The 13,838-nt window shown below is 42.3% G+C and overlaps 1 protein-coding gene across 3 annotated transcripts in view; it reads right to left on the bottom strand.

The window, feature by feature from the left end:
• The window catches only part of LOC110513996 (exportin-1), a 70,955-nt gene extending 61,984 nt beyond the window's left edge, over window positions 1-8,971 (bottom strand). For 2 of the 3 annotated variants that reach the window (XM_036959638.1, XM_036959640.1), the window contains exons 1-3: window positions 8,531-8,971; window positions 6,324-6,455; window positions 2,596-2,697 (exon numbers count right to left, since the gene is read on the bottom strand). In XM_036959638.1, coding sequence (XP_036815533.1) covers window positions 2,596-2,697; window positions 6,324-6,449 — 228 coding nt within the window. In that variant the 5' untranslated portion in view covers window positions 6,450-6,455; window positions 8,531-8,971. Of the gene's footprint in view, window positions 1-2,595; window positions 2,698-6,323; window positions 6,456-8,398 lie in introns of all 3 variants that reach the window. The other variant, XM_036959639.1, reaches the window with a different exon arrangement.
• Between the last annotated feature and the right edge of the window lie 4,867 nt (window positions 8,972-13,838).

Raw genomic sequence — 13,838 nt, 5'->3', positions numbered from 1 at the left:
CTTCAGTCTGTACCCCACTCCCTCCTCCCTAATGACTGCAGTCTGTACCCCACTACCTCCTCCCTAATGACTGCAGTCTGTACCCCCACTTCCTCTACCCTAATGACTTCAGTCTGTACCCCACTTCCTCTACCCTAATGACTGCAGTCTGTACTCCACTCCCTCCTCCCTAATGACTTCAGTCTGTACCCCACTCCCTCCTCCCTAATGACTTCAGTCTGTACCCCACTCCCTCCTCCCTAATGACTGACTGACTGCAGCCTGTACCCCACTCCCTCCTCCCTAATGACTGACTGACTTCAGTCTGTACCCCACTCCCTCCTCCCTAATGACTGACTGACTTCAGTCTGTACCCCACTCCCTCCTCCCTAATGACTGACTTCAGTCTGTACCCCACTCCCTCCTCCCTAATGACTGACTTCAGTCTGTACCCCACTCCCTCCTCCCTAATGACTGACTGACTGCAGTCTGTACCCCACTCCCTCTACCCTAATGACTTCAGTCTGTACCCCACTCCCTCCTCCCTAATGACTTCAGTCTGTACCCCACTCCCTCCTCCCTAATGACTTCAGTCTGTACCCCACTGAAGCAGATGTAATAGAAAGTGCTGAACAGAACAGAGTCAAAGGGAATGAAAAGGGTAGACCTTGTGTCGGCCTGCCGTCAAAGCCTAGCCGTTTCAAGGTGCACAGGAAGACACACCCCTTTTCCTCCTATTACAACCAATCAGCATGACGGAACATTAGGATTCATATCAATAGCAAAGAGCAAGTAGTAACAACTTTAATTAATTCAATTCAGTTTCTTTAGGAAAACAAAGTTATTTGAAAGTAGTTATCAATTATTTTTTTTTAAACAAATGTTCACAAGTGTTTTTGTCAATTGTTGTCTATTATTTTGTCAATAAATGGAGAGAAAAAAAAAGGTGAATGCAGAATTTAGACAAATCCAAAAGATGTTTTACCTTTTCTGATTCCTTCTTTCCTGTCTTTTCCTCTAAAGACCTCATTTTGGGACAAGTAATGAATTTGAAACTCTAACAAGACTGTTGGTAGATCAACTCAAGACATTAGTAATGGATGTCGGGGTTAAAGGGCAACAGGCAAGCAACAACAAACAACGAGGAAAAGGCAAACATTACCATCACTTTGAGGAAAACTTCAAATGACATTTCATTTTGAACACTTATATAGAAAATACAGAGATCTATACAAGAGCCTCTTTGATGGTTAAACCAATACTGGACAGGAGAACCCTCCCTTTGCCCACCTTAATGTGCCTGTGTTTGTTTTGCCAAATAAACTAGAACGTCCTACCTATCATTGGGTTGCCTAGTTGATTTGGACGTGTGCGTAAGTTCAGTATGTAGAGATATTTAAGCTGTATGCGAGTGCAAGGAGGGAATAAGCTCACCGGCTTTTAGTACTAAAAAACAGAAATGAGTTAGCATTTTCTACTCTCTGCTTCATTGGCCCTTCCTATTGGGGAAATTCATGGGTTTTTGGGGGATATATAACAAAAAATAAAGTCTGGAGGTGACCACAGGCTTAGGATGTATGTGTTGTTCTATGAGATAATATCAGTCAGTTACCGTGACCTTTAGGGACTACGAAGCCTTTATGTGCTCAGAATAAGTCTGTTGCCAACTGTCACAGAAATGGAACAACATGAGGTCGCAAAGATGTTCACGTCACTACTTAGCTAAACAAGGTAGTGATCTTTCTGCTTACCAGGCTGGTCTATTGTTTTGCTCTTCAGTGGGAGGGGGCTTGTTTTATCGTTTCCCCCGAACGGTGTTGTCAAGAGGAGACTTCGGGTAGCTCTTATAAAAGGTAAGCTAAGCATGGCATCTCCCCCTCCTGTCTGCGTACCCCTTTACAACTAACCAAACCATCTGGGGAGGCAAATATAACATAGTAACTTAGTGGTAAAAAAAACAACCAACCATCCCTCCAGAAATATTCTATCAAAATTCTATCAAATCAGATCATTTGTGACATAGGGAGAACGACAGGGCTCGGCAGACAGAACTACACGATAACCTACCATTGGGCTCGGCAGACTGAACTACACGATAACCTACCATTGGGCTCGGCAGACTGAACTACACGATAGCCTACCATTGGGCTCGGCAGACAAAACTAAACGATAACCTACCATTGGGCTCGGCAGACAAAACTAAACGATAACCTACCATTGGGCTCGGCAGACAAAACTAAACGATAACCTACCATTGGGCTCGGCAGACAAAACTAAACGATAACCTACGTTTGAGTGTGTGTGTGTTTTAGTTTGATCCATCTGTTTAAAGTTGTTGTTCTATGTAAGGGCGCTGCTGTTGATGCCATATGCTCCTCAAGGGGGAAAGGGCCTAAGTAATACCACTGTATCTGACATTTAGCAGACGTTTTCATCCTGATCGACTTTTAGTCATGTGTGCGTACATGTTTACATACATGTGACGTGGGGAAATGGAACCCACTATCCTAGCGTTTGCTAGGACAAGTGAGTTGTAACTACAAGCACCTAACTTCCTCACAGCTGGAGTGCTGCGACCCTCCACCAACGGGTGCTCCCTGCGGGGTTTTGACTTACTTTGGTGTTCATGCTCTGGGAGAACTCCAGTATGGTGTCCACTCTGGTCCAAGCATCCGGGTGCTCTTTCAGCTGGGTCAGAACCTCCTGAGCCAGCCGTTGCTGCAACGCAGGAACAGGAATGGATGAAATACCATTTTGAAACATAGGCACACACTCTTTCACTCTCACTCTCACACACACACACACACTAAAATGAACACCCGCCGCCTGCCAAATATGGGTAGATATTGGCATTGGTGAGTAAGATGTCCATTTCAAACCTAATCAAATCTTACTGGTCACATACACATGATTAGCAGATGTTATTGGTGGTGCAGCGAAATGCTTGTGCTTCTAGTTCCGACTGTGCAGTAATATCTAACAAGTAATCTAACAATTCCACAACAACTACCTAATACACACAAATCCAACAAGTAATCTAACAATTCCACAACAACTACCTAATACACACAAATCTAACAAGTAAATTAACAATTCCACAACAACTACCTAATACACACAAATCTAACAAGTAAACTAACAATTCCACAACAACTACCTAATACACACAAATCCAACAAGTAATCTAACAATTCCACAACAACTACCTAATACACACAAATCTAACAAGTAAATTAACAATTCCACAACAACTACCTAATACACACAAATCTAACAAGTAATCTAACAATTCCACAACAACTACCTAATACACACAAATCTAACAAGTAAATTAACAATTCCACAACAACTACCTAATACACACAAATCTAACAAGTAATCTAACAATTCCACAACAACTACCTAACACACACAAATCTAAAGGGATGGAATAAGAATATAAACATTACCATTCAAAAGTGTGGGGTCATTTAGAAATGTCTTTGTTTTTTAAAGAAAAGCAATTTTTTTGTCCATTAAAATAACATCAAATTGATCAGAAATACAGTCCAGACATTGTTAATGTTGTAAATGACTATTGTAGCTGGAAATGGCTGACTTTTAATGGAATATCTACATAGGCGTACAGAGGCCCATTATCAGCAACCATCACTCCTGTGTTCCATTGGCACGTTGTGTTAGCTAATCCAAGTTTATCATTTTAAAATACTAATTGATCATTAGAAAACCCTTTTGCAATTATGTTAGCACAGCTGAAAACTGTTCTGATTAAAGAAGCAATAAAACTGGCCTTCTTTAGACTAGTTGGGTATCTGGAGCATCAGCATTTGTGGGTTCGATTACAGGCTCAAAATGGCCAGAAACAAAGAACTTTCTTCTGAAACTCGTCAGTCTACTCTTATTCTGATAAATTAAGGCTATTCCACCGGAGAAATTGCCAAGAAACGGAAGATCTCGTACAACGCTGTGTACTACACCCTTCACAGAACAGAGCAAACTGGCTCTAACCAGAATAGAAAGAGGAGTGGGAGGCCCCGGTGCACAACTGAGCAAGAGGACAAGTACATTAGAGTGTCTAGTTTGAGAAACAGACGCCTCACAAGTCCTCAACTGGCAGCTTCATTAAATAGTACCCGCAAAACACCAGTCTCAACGTCAACAGTGAAGAGGCGACTCCGGGATGCTGGCCTTCTAGGCAGAGTTGCAAAGAAAAAGACATATGTCAGACTGGCCAATAAAAATAAAATATTAAGATGGGCAAAATAACACAGACACTGGACAGAGCAACTCTTGCCTAGAAGGGCAGCTAGCATAATTGCAAAAGGGTTTTCTTATGATCAATTCGCCTTTTAAAATGATAAACTTGGATTAGCTAACACAACGTGCCAATGGAACACAGGAGTGATGGTTGCTGATAATGGGCCTCTGTACGCCTATGTAGATATTCCATTAAAAATCAGTCGTTTCCAGCTACAATAGTCATTTACAACTTTAACAATGTCTACACTGTATTTCTGATCAATTTGATGTTATTTTAATGGACAAAAAAATGTGCTTTTCTTTCAAAAACAAGGACATTTCTAAGTGACCCCAAACTTTTGAACGGAGATATACATAAACGTTGGCATATTGGTTTAAAAAAATGAAAGAAATAAGAACTATACCACATTACTTCTTACTAGTAATACATTTATTGTTTTCGACACATTATAAAGCATTCTCATCCATTTCTGACATTTTTAACAGAAAAATATATTTTGTCTGGTAAAAAATGTGAGTGACTGGTACACCAAAACGTGAGTGGCTGGTACACCAAAACGTGAGTGACTGGTACACCAAAACGTGAGTGACTGGTACACCAAAACGTGAGTGACTGGTACACCAAAACGTGAGTGACTGGTACACCAAAACGTGAGTGACTGGTACACCAAAACGTGAGTGACTGGTACACCAAAACGTGAGTGACTGGTACACCAAAACGTGAGTGACTGGTACACCAAAACGTGAGTGACTGGTACATTTTATGCCCTGCACACACACACTCAACATTTAAAAGGGCAGATGCATTTCAACTTAAACCCTTCAACCAATGACAAAGTGTGATTGAAAAGCTGTCCCTGTTAATACATCACAATTTCAGACATTATTTTCTGCAATAGTAACTAGTATCTCTCCTTGTTCTTCTATCTGTCCCCAAAAAACTATAAGTAAAACTGAGTAAGGCACCTGGGCAAGCGACCATCATAGCAAAATTACAAATCCCGCAAAACTCCATTAACTTTGTGGTTACTTGACAACTTACAGTTAGTGAGTCATTTAGCAGACACTCTTATCCAGAGGGATTTACAGTTAGTGAGTCATTTAGCAGACACTCTTATCCAGAGTGACTTACAGTTAGTGAGTCATTTAGCAGACACTCTTATCCAGAGTGACTTCCAGTTAGTACATTCATCTGAAGATAGCTAGGTGGGACAACCACATATCTCAGTCAGAGTAAGTACACTTGTCCTCAATAAAGTAGCTATCAGGAAAGTCAGTGGTAGTAAGGGGGGGTCAGTGGTAGTAAGGGGGGGTCAGTGGTAGTAAGGGGGGGGAAGTCAGTGGTAGTAAGGGGGGGAGTCAGTGGTAGTAAGGGGGGGGAAGTCAGTGGTAGTAAGGGGGGGAAGTCAGTGGTAGTAAGGGGGGGAAGTCAGTGGTAGTAAGGGGGGGGAGTCAGTGGTAGTAAGGGGGGGGAGTCAGTGGTAGTAAGGGGGGGGAGTCAGTGGTAGTAAGGGGGGGGAGTCAGTGGTAGTAAGGGGGGGGGGGGGAGTCAGTGGTAGTAAGGGGGGGTCAGTGGTAGTAAGGGGGGGGGAAGTCAGTGGTAGTAAGGGGGGGGGAAGTCAGTGGTAGTAAGGGGGGGAGTCAGTGGTAGTAAGGGGGGGGAGTCAGTGGTAGTAAGGGGGGGAGTCAGTGGTAGTAAGGGGGGGTCAGTGGTAGTAAGGGGGGGGAAGTCAGTGGTAGTAAGGGGGGGAGTCAGTGGTAGTAAGGGGGGGGAGTCAGTGGTAGTAAGGGGGGGGAGTCAGTGGTAGTAAGGGGGGGAAGTCAGTGGTAGTAAGGGGGGGGAAGTCAGTGGTAGTAAGGGGGGGGGGTCAGTGGTAGTAAGGGGGGGAAGTCAGTGGTAGTAAGGGGGGGGAAGTCAGTGGTAGTAAGGGGGGGGAGTCAGTGGTAGTAAGGGGGGGGGGGGTCAGTGGTAGTAAGGGGGGGTAGTCAGTGGTAGTAAGGGGGGAAGTCAGTGGTAGTAAGGGGGGTAAGTCAGTGGTAGTAAGGGGGGGGGGGGGGGGGGGTCAAGTGTCAGTACTACTTACCTGTGTTCCGACCCCGTGGTACAGACAGTTGACCACGTTGTCCAACAGGTTGATGTCTAGTTTCTGGCTGAAGTCTAGCAGCTGCTGCGCTGCATGGTCTGCTAACACTGTCATAACGGCTGGCATGGAGCTCTGCAAGGATGGACAGCAAGGAGGGGGTTAGACTGTGTGTGTGTGTGTGTGTGTGTGAGAGAGAGTTATGACTGACAGAGGCAGAAAAAACATTCAACAGCAACAGGCAGAGTCATGTGAATGAATGGAGCATTCCAACCAGCTAACCACCTCTCCTAACCCCCTTCCCCTGCTTCCCATCCCCAGTCAGTTACACACACACACACACACAGGACGCTGGTGGCTCTTTAAATTGGGGAGGATGGCTCAAAGTGATGGCAGCAAAGGAATAAATGTAAAGATATCGAACTCATCAAACACGCGGTTTCCATGTGTTTGATACCATTCCATTCCAGACATTAGTATGAGCTGTCCTCCTCACAGCAACCTCCTGTGACACACCCCTCCTCATCATCTCCACCAGTAAACAAGCATGACATGAGCTGGCCCCTTGCTCACTTTTTCCAATAAGTTATATCTTGTCACACAAACTACTCAAAGCTATAAATAAGAAAATACACTGAAAAACAAAACACAATGACAGCTAAGTTTAGATCAGGCATATACCCTTTCCATAAAGGAACATTCTGACAGTTGTATTTTGACAATTCATAAAAAGCTTTTTCTGATATCGTTTAACAAACAAACATGTGTGACATACTGAAAATATCACATTATCATGCCACCTCCAGAACACAATCGAACCACGTGCCACAGGACGTCACTTTGTTTACATCTGCACCTGCCAGGCGTGGCTATTTTGAAGTTCAAACACACCTTACATTTTTACAGTAAACACTGACGAATGTAGAAGAATACTGAAATAAGCTGTTTTATCGTCTTATATCCGATGCGATCAATCAGTTTATCTCGCTTAACACAACCACCAACTTCGGTTGATAGCTACTGTGTGACCGTGTAGTTAACGTTAGGTAGTATTGGGTGCGTTCCAGGTCTATATAATGCCGCGTTCAAAACAACTGGGTGCATGGAAAAATACAAAGTCAAATCATGACATCATTGATCTTCGGGTGGGAAAGTCGGAGCTCTAGAAAGAGGCCCGACATCCCGAGTTTGATGACCATTCAAATCGATTTTTCCCAGTCAGAGCTCGTTTTTTTCCCCGACAACTGAAGTCAGAGATGTAATAGTTCCCAGTAGATTTGAACGCGGCAATAAAACATGCGCTAAGCAGCCCACGTGACATTTATCCATAACCTGCAACACTTCGTAAACGATAACAAGTTAGCGAAACTCGATACAGGTAAGGCTGGTTTACAAGTTCGTTTCAAATGGGGGAAAATTCAACGATCTCAATTCGATTAAAAAAATGTAAAATAGTAAATACACACAGCACCACCCTGCCCTGGCTAAATTCTGATTCGGTATCAAGCTATTGATAGGACTGTCGTTGATACCAAGACAAAAGGAAGTCTATGCCTCCAGAGAAAACGTGTGGTCCTCCATAGCAGGCTATCATCACCCTGACTCCCAGACACACGCCTCCCCTACCCCTCCCACTCCACGCTTATCAAAGGGAAGGCTTGCGTCCTTTTACTACCCAGACAGTTAGCTGCACAGCAAGTAATACACGTCTAACAAAATAGCTTATTTTTATAAAAAAAATAAGTTTGAAAAGTAGCTATGACCCTAATGCATCGTAATGTTTTTATGCCTTACTAAAATAACAACTAACTTTGCCGTCCAAACACGGCGCATCACTGGTAAAGTTAGCACAATTAACGTTAGAAAACTAGCAACAAAATGCATCCGCTCACACCACGGACGCTGTTTCTGAGGAAGGACTAGATGAATGAATTCATTATTTTTTGTTTGTCGTCCCCCCGGTCCTCAGCATTGCTTGCTATCATCACCACACCACTCACACCCAACACTAGCGGACTTTCTCACACACCAGCATCCCTTGTAAAGTGCATCACACAGCAACGTTACCACTTACTTACCTAACTAGTAGTTACACTTTATTACTGGATGCTCTCTGGATTTTACATTCCAAAAGTGAAATTAAAGTCTAAAATATATATATGTTTTACCCCCCCAAGTCAAATGCTACTTTGCACCCCTGAGTTACCTACCAAAAGTCCAAGCCTCTGACTGAAAGAAGATTGGCTTTTTTTCCCCACAGGGAAGCTTGCTACAAGGTTATATACAATATCGTTGTTGTTTAGTCAGAAATAGACTGGCTAACGTTACTGTTATCTCTGACACGTTAGCTGGCTCCAATTCCAGAAGGTGTATATTGATGGCTAGTTAATAAGGATCACAGATGTGGATTCCGCAACTATTATCACGGTACGCTCAATAATATACTCCGATTCATTTTACGAAATAAAAATAAACCTTAATTTACAATTTAATTCTTTAACTATAATGTTGTTTTTTTTGTTGCAGCGGGGCGGTTTGAGAGATTGTATTCCTGCGCCTCTTCTCCTCGTTGAAGCAACTAACTCACATAACCGGTTGAAACCGGTTCAGACTGGGAGATTCCATCTCGGTTTAGTTTTCAGCCGATGGCGCCGCGGAAAGTTTGGACTAACGTCACGCCCATTTTACACTCCCATTGGTGGGGTTGTTTTTTACGGACATCGTTGCTTAAACTCTATTGGGTAACTCCGTTGTCAATCAATTTAAATTCGTCCAGGCACCCACGCGACTGCTCCGCCCGTGGTCAGAAAAAAGAGGGCGGACTCCGATCAAGCAGAATGGACTTTTCAATGCCTCCAACGTGAATGGCAAATAGTGCTTTCAATATTGTTTTGCCATTGTGTGCGCGTTTGTTAACAATCAACAATCACTTTGCAACTTGAGAAGTGTCGCTAGTATTGTTCAATAGCCTTGACTTGATTGACGTTTAGAGAAATATGATTTTCCAACACTGTATCCATTGCAAAAGGATGTGTGACTTATCAACAGCATTTCATTTCGTTATCGACCCAGCTCACCATCACGCTGTTTTGTTGTGATCATGACATTGCAATTCACTAGTCTGTGCTGTGCAACCTACACGAGATACAAAGAGGAAACGTGTTTACATTAGGTAAAGGAGATACAGTCCACAATACAATCGCCTGACTCGTGAGCCTGTTGCTGGTAATTTTCCACCAGCCACGAGTGGGAGTGGTTACAATGAATCCGCGCACTGCACAAGTTTACAAAAATGACATGGAAGGGAAATGTCCACGCTATGTGGTGTCCCTCTTCAGTTCAGAACATGACGTTAGCATCAAAGACCATGTAACATTAGTCCCGATTGCAATTTAGGAGAGTTAAACAAATATGTAGTATCATTGCTACTCTCTGTAAAGGATGCAAACATGACAGCGTTTTTTTTTTAAACCCTAACTGTCACGTGACCCAGCGTGCCACTTGATGGAAAAATACTGGATTTAGTGTCGGCAAGCCGTACTAGTAAAGTCATCCGCTAACATAATTGAGAGCGAGGTTTCAGAAGGACGTACGTGCCATTATTCTATAGGCTACCTTACCCAGCAACACAACGCTGTTACCCTCAAATTCAATGTGCTCAGTGTGATTTGAGCTATCATAGAGAGAGACATTAATAACAGATTTTCAATCATTACATGGCTATTACACACGTGCAATAATCAGCGTGTGGTTTTAATTTTCTATACTTTTGCACACAAACAAACATGGTCATCAATTAAGCAGACCGTGCACACTGTCATTGCATGCTATTCTGCACAAGTTTGATTGCCATTTTACAATGCACACTACATGACCAAAAGTATGTGGACACCCCTTCAAATTAGTGGATTCGGCTATTTCAGCCACACCTGTTGAGCACACCGCCATGCAATCTCCATAGACAAACATTGGCAGTAGAATGGCCCGTACTGAAGAGCTCAGTGATATTCAACATGGCACTGTCATAGGATGCAACCTTGACAACAAGTCAGTTTGACAAATTTCTGCCCTGCTAGAGCTGCCCGTGTCAAGTAAGTGCTGTTATTGTGAAGTGGAAACGTCTAGGAGCAACAACGGCTCAGCCCTAAGTGGTAGGCCACACAAGTTCTATGGGACCACCGAGTGCTGAAGGGCGTAGCGCACAAATATTGCCTGTCCTCAGTTGCAACACTCACAGCTTGTGGAAAGCCTTCCCATAAGAGTGGAGGATGTTATAGCAGCAAAGGAGGGACCAACTCCATAGTAATGCACATGGTTTTAGAATGAGATGTTCGACGAAGCAGGTGTCCAGTGGAAGTTCACATTTTTCTTTTTTTTTGGTCAAATGTTAATTCACCCATATTCTACAAAGCGTTTTGGGTTGAATCATATTAGATAATTCACCCATATTCTACAAAGTGTTTTGGGTTGAATCATATTAGATAATTCACCCATATTCTACAAAGCGTTTTGGGTTGAATCATATTAGATAATTCACCCATATTCTACAAAGCGTTTTGGGTTGAAGAATATTTGTTCATTCAAAGCTTTTGGGGTTTAAGCATATTTTAACAATATGTGCTGGCTACACACAGAAAAAAATGGTTATCTTCCTGTCTATGTGTGAACGTGATGCCTTCACTAGCCTACTACAGCCAAGCCTGAAAGATAACAGCAATGAAGAGTCATTTAGGTAAACCATATATAGAAATATACACACAGGCCAAGATAAGTCCTCAGCCATGCAGGTCATTCAGTAAATGTTTGAAAGAGTGTGTATAGTCCCCTCTGGCTTAGATTTTCTCTCATCATCCCGTTCTCTTGAAGTCGATGTGAAATTCCAAGAAATTCCACCTTGAAAGAAAAACAAACAGGGCTGTCGACTTTCCAGGAACTTGAGAAAAAAATCAGCGTTTGAGTAACCTCCCTCAGTGATCTCAGCTCCGTCAGGTTTAAATTTAACAGGTAGACAAACGGACGGCTCAAATGGCACCCTAGTCCCATATGGCTCTGGTCAAAAGTAGTGCATAATATAGGGCTCTGGTCAAAAGTAGTGCATAATATAGGGCCCTGGTTGACAGTAGTGCATTATATAGGGCCCTGGTTGACAGTAGTGCATTATATAGAGCCATGGTTGACAGTAGTGCATTATATAGGGCCCTGGTTGACAGTAGTGCATTATCTAGGGCCCTGGTTGACAGTAGTGCACTATAAAGGGAATAGGGTGCCATTTGGGATGCACTGTGTGCACGGGACTGTTGAAATAAGATTCTGAGATTTAGGTCTGCCTCAAGAGAAAATAGGTTTCTAATTCTCAAAGGGATTCTAACCTGGTTAAATGAAAGCTATATAAGTTCAGTTTCTGTTGTTTACATTGCAAAGGGTTCAGTGACTAGATAAGAGGGACAGATATGTCAGGTATTATTCCGTCACAACTTATAAGGCAATTGAAATTGATGGAAACATTCCTCTTTATTGATACAAAACCAAGACGTTTATCATTAGCTAGCCTTCATCAGGCCGCCTACAGAGAGAAGAAGACTGTTGTGTACATGAACACGTTGTCATGGATTATCATCATTAATCAATAAGGCGAACTACAGATCCTACTGACGTGACAAGCTGCAGGCACAGTAACAAGCCTGCGCTTGTAACGACAGCTTGTCTGATTTGAATATAATATATTAACAGATTGGCAGACAAATCAGGCAGCATATGATTTACACCCGTGTGAAATATCTGGACTTCTCTCGTACTCTCATGGTTTTGTTTGAGGGTTGTTTTACACCTGTGTGTAATATCTGGACTTCTCTCGTAATCTCATGGTTTTGTTTGAGGGTTGTTTTACACCCGTGTGTAATATCTGGACTTCTCTCGTACTCTCGTGGTTTTGTTTGAGGGTTATTTAGTTTACATAGAGGGATATACCTCTATGCGTCTTTTAAAAAGGGACATAGCCACCTCTAAACGTATTATAAGTGCACTATTTTGACTGAGTAATGTTTGCAAATATTGACTGACCAATGAACTCTGCAGCTGTCACCGAACTTTTAAAAGTCCCTCCATACCTTTCACTCCATTCTTCAGCTTTGTATCATATTATATATATATATTCTACCTATTCTATTCTATGTTTCTATAGCATGCATAATTTAACTATCCTGTCATGACTTGTCCCAATAAAACTATTCAAATGATCCTGTCAGAGAAAAAAAAGTCACTTTTTGACTTCAGAGAGCGAGAGCGGTATTATTTGAAAATGAAAAATGGTTAGGCTGCCTGTGATTTGTGCCCCTCCCTTCCTCCTTTCCCCTGTCAACAGCTCTCACTCTCTCGCACAGGAATTCATTGTTACACATGTGCGTGAATTGGAAGTGAGCAACCAAACCCGCTCACTCAGGATTAGACTGGTCAAATCTTGTTCTGTCTGGTTGTGATTGGGGACAGCTCATTTACATACATTATTCATTACATCATAATAGGGTTCTGACCCTGGTGTTCTAGGAGTTCCACCACATCAAACCTATATTGACTTCTGTTGTTGTTGTTGCACAGCCAGTGCAGTGTGTTATTAGATATAATACAGACTAGTGGAGATATTGGAACTCTGGCACGGTTTGGGAGAGCATGTAGATTGATACTAGCCTGCAAAGTAGAGGGGCGATAAAGTCTGTGGCAGGTTGTTATTGTGGTGTTGTTTTCAAACCAGTGTATATGGAAGCTGTTTGTGATAAATTACATGGTAGTAGATGTGTAAGGGATCCTCAATTGTTGAAAATCATAGAAAATAATTTGAGTTATTTAATAGTAGTATGGTATTAGTACACACTGTTTCCATATTGTAATGTTTTGAGGAAAATACTATAAACAGTGTGTAGTAGTGGTGTGTGTATACACGCCTCTCACTCAGTAAACTATAAACAGTGTGTAGTAGTGGTGTGTGTATACACGCCTCTCACTCAGTAAACTATAAACAGTGTGTAGTAGTGGTGTGTATATACACGCCTCTCACTCAGTAAACTATAAACAGTGTGTAGTAGTGGTGTGTATATACACGCCTCTCACTCAGTAAACTATAAACAGCGCCACCTTGTGTCTTCAGAAGTGAACTGGTGAGATTGCTGTGCAAATTAAAGCCTACAGCGCCTACTAGTGGTTGAAACAAAAACCTTAAGTGCAAGAGCTACTTTGAAGGATAGGAGATAGGAGATAGGAGATGAGGACTGATTGACTTCATTAGATCCATTGTGGTGGAAAACAGGCTATTCGTTTAGCACTATTGAGAGACGGGCACAGCACTTTCTTCCTTTCCTATTTCTACTTTTTATTTTCCATTTACAAAGACAACAACACAGTGACAAACTTCCAAACAGGACAATAAACAATAGAAGGGGGAAGGGATATGTTATTTATTTAACTAGGCAAGTCAGTTAAGAACAAATTCTTATTTACAATGACGGCCAAACCCGGATGACGTTG

Source organism: Oncorhynchus mykiss, chromosome 23 (assembly GCF_013265735.2).
Source record: "Oncorhynchus mykiss isolate Arlee chromosome 23, USDA_OmykA_1.1, whole genome shotgun sequence".
NCBI lineage: Eukaryota > Metazoa > Chordata > Actinopteri > Salmoniformes > Salmonidae > Oncorhynchus > Oncorhynchus mykiss.
This window is presented reverse-complemented; position numbering and strand designations above follow the sequence as displayed.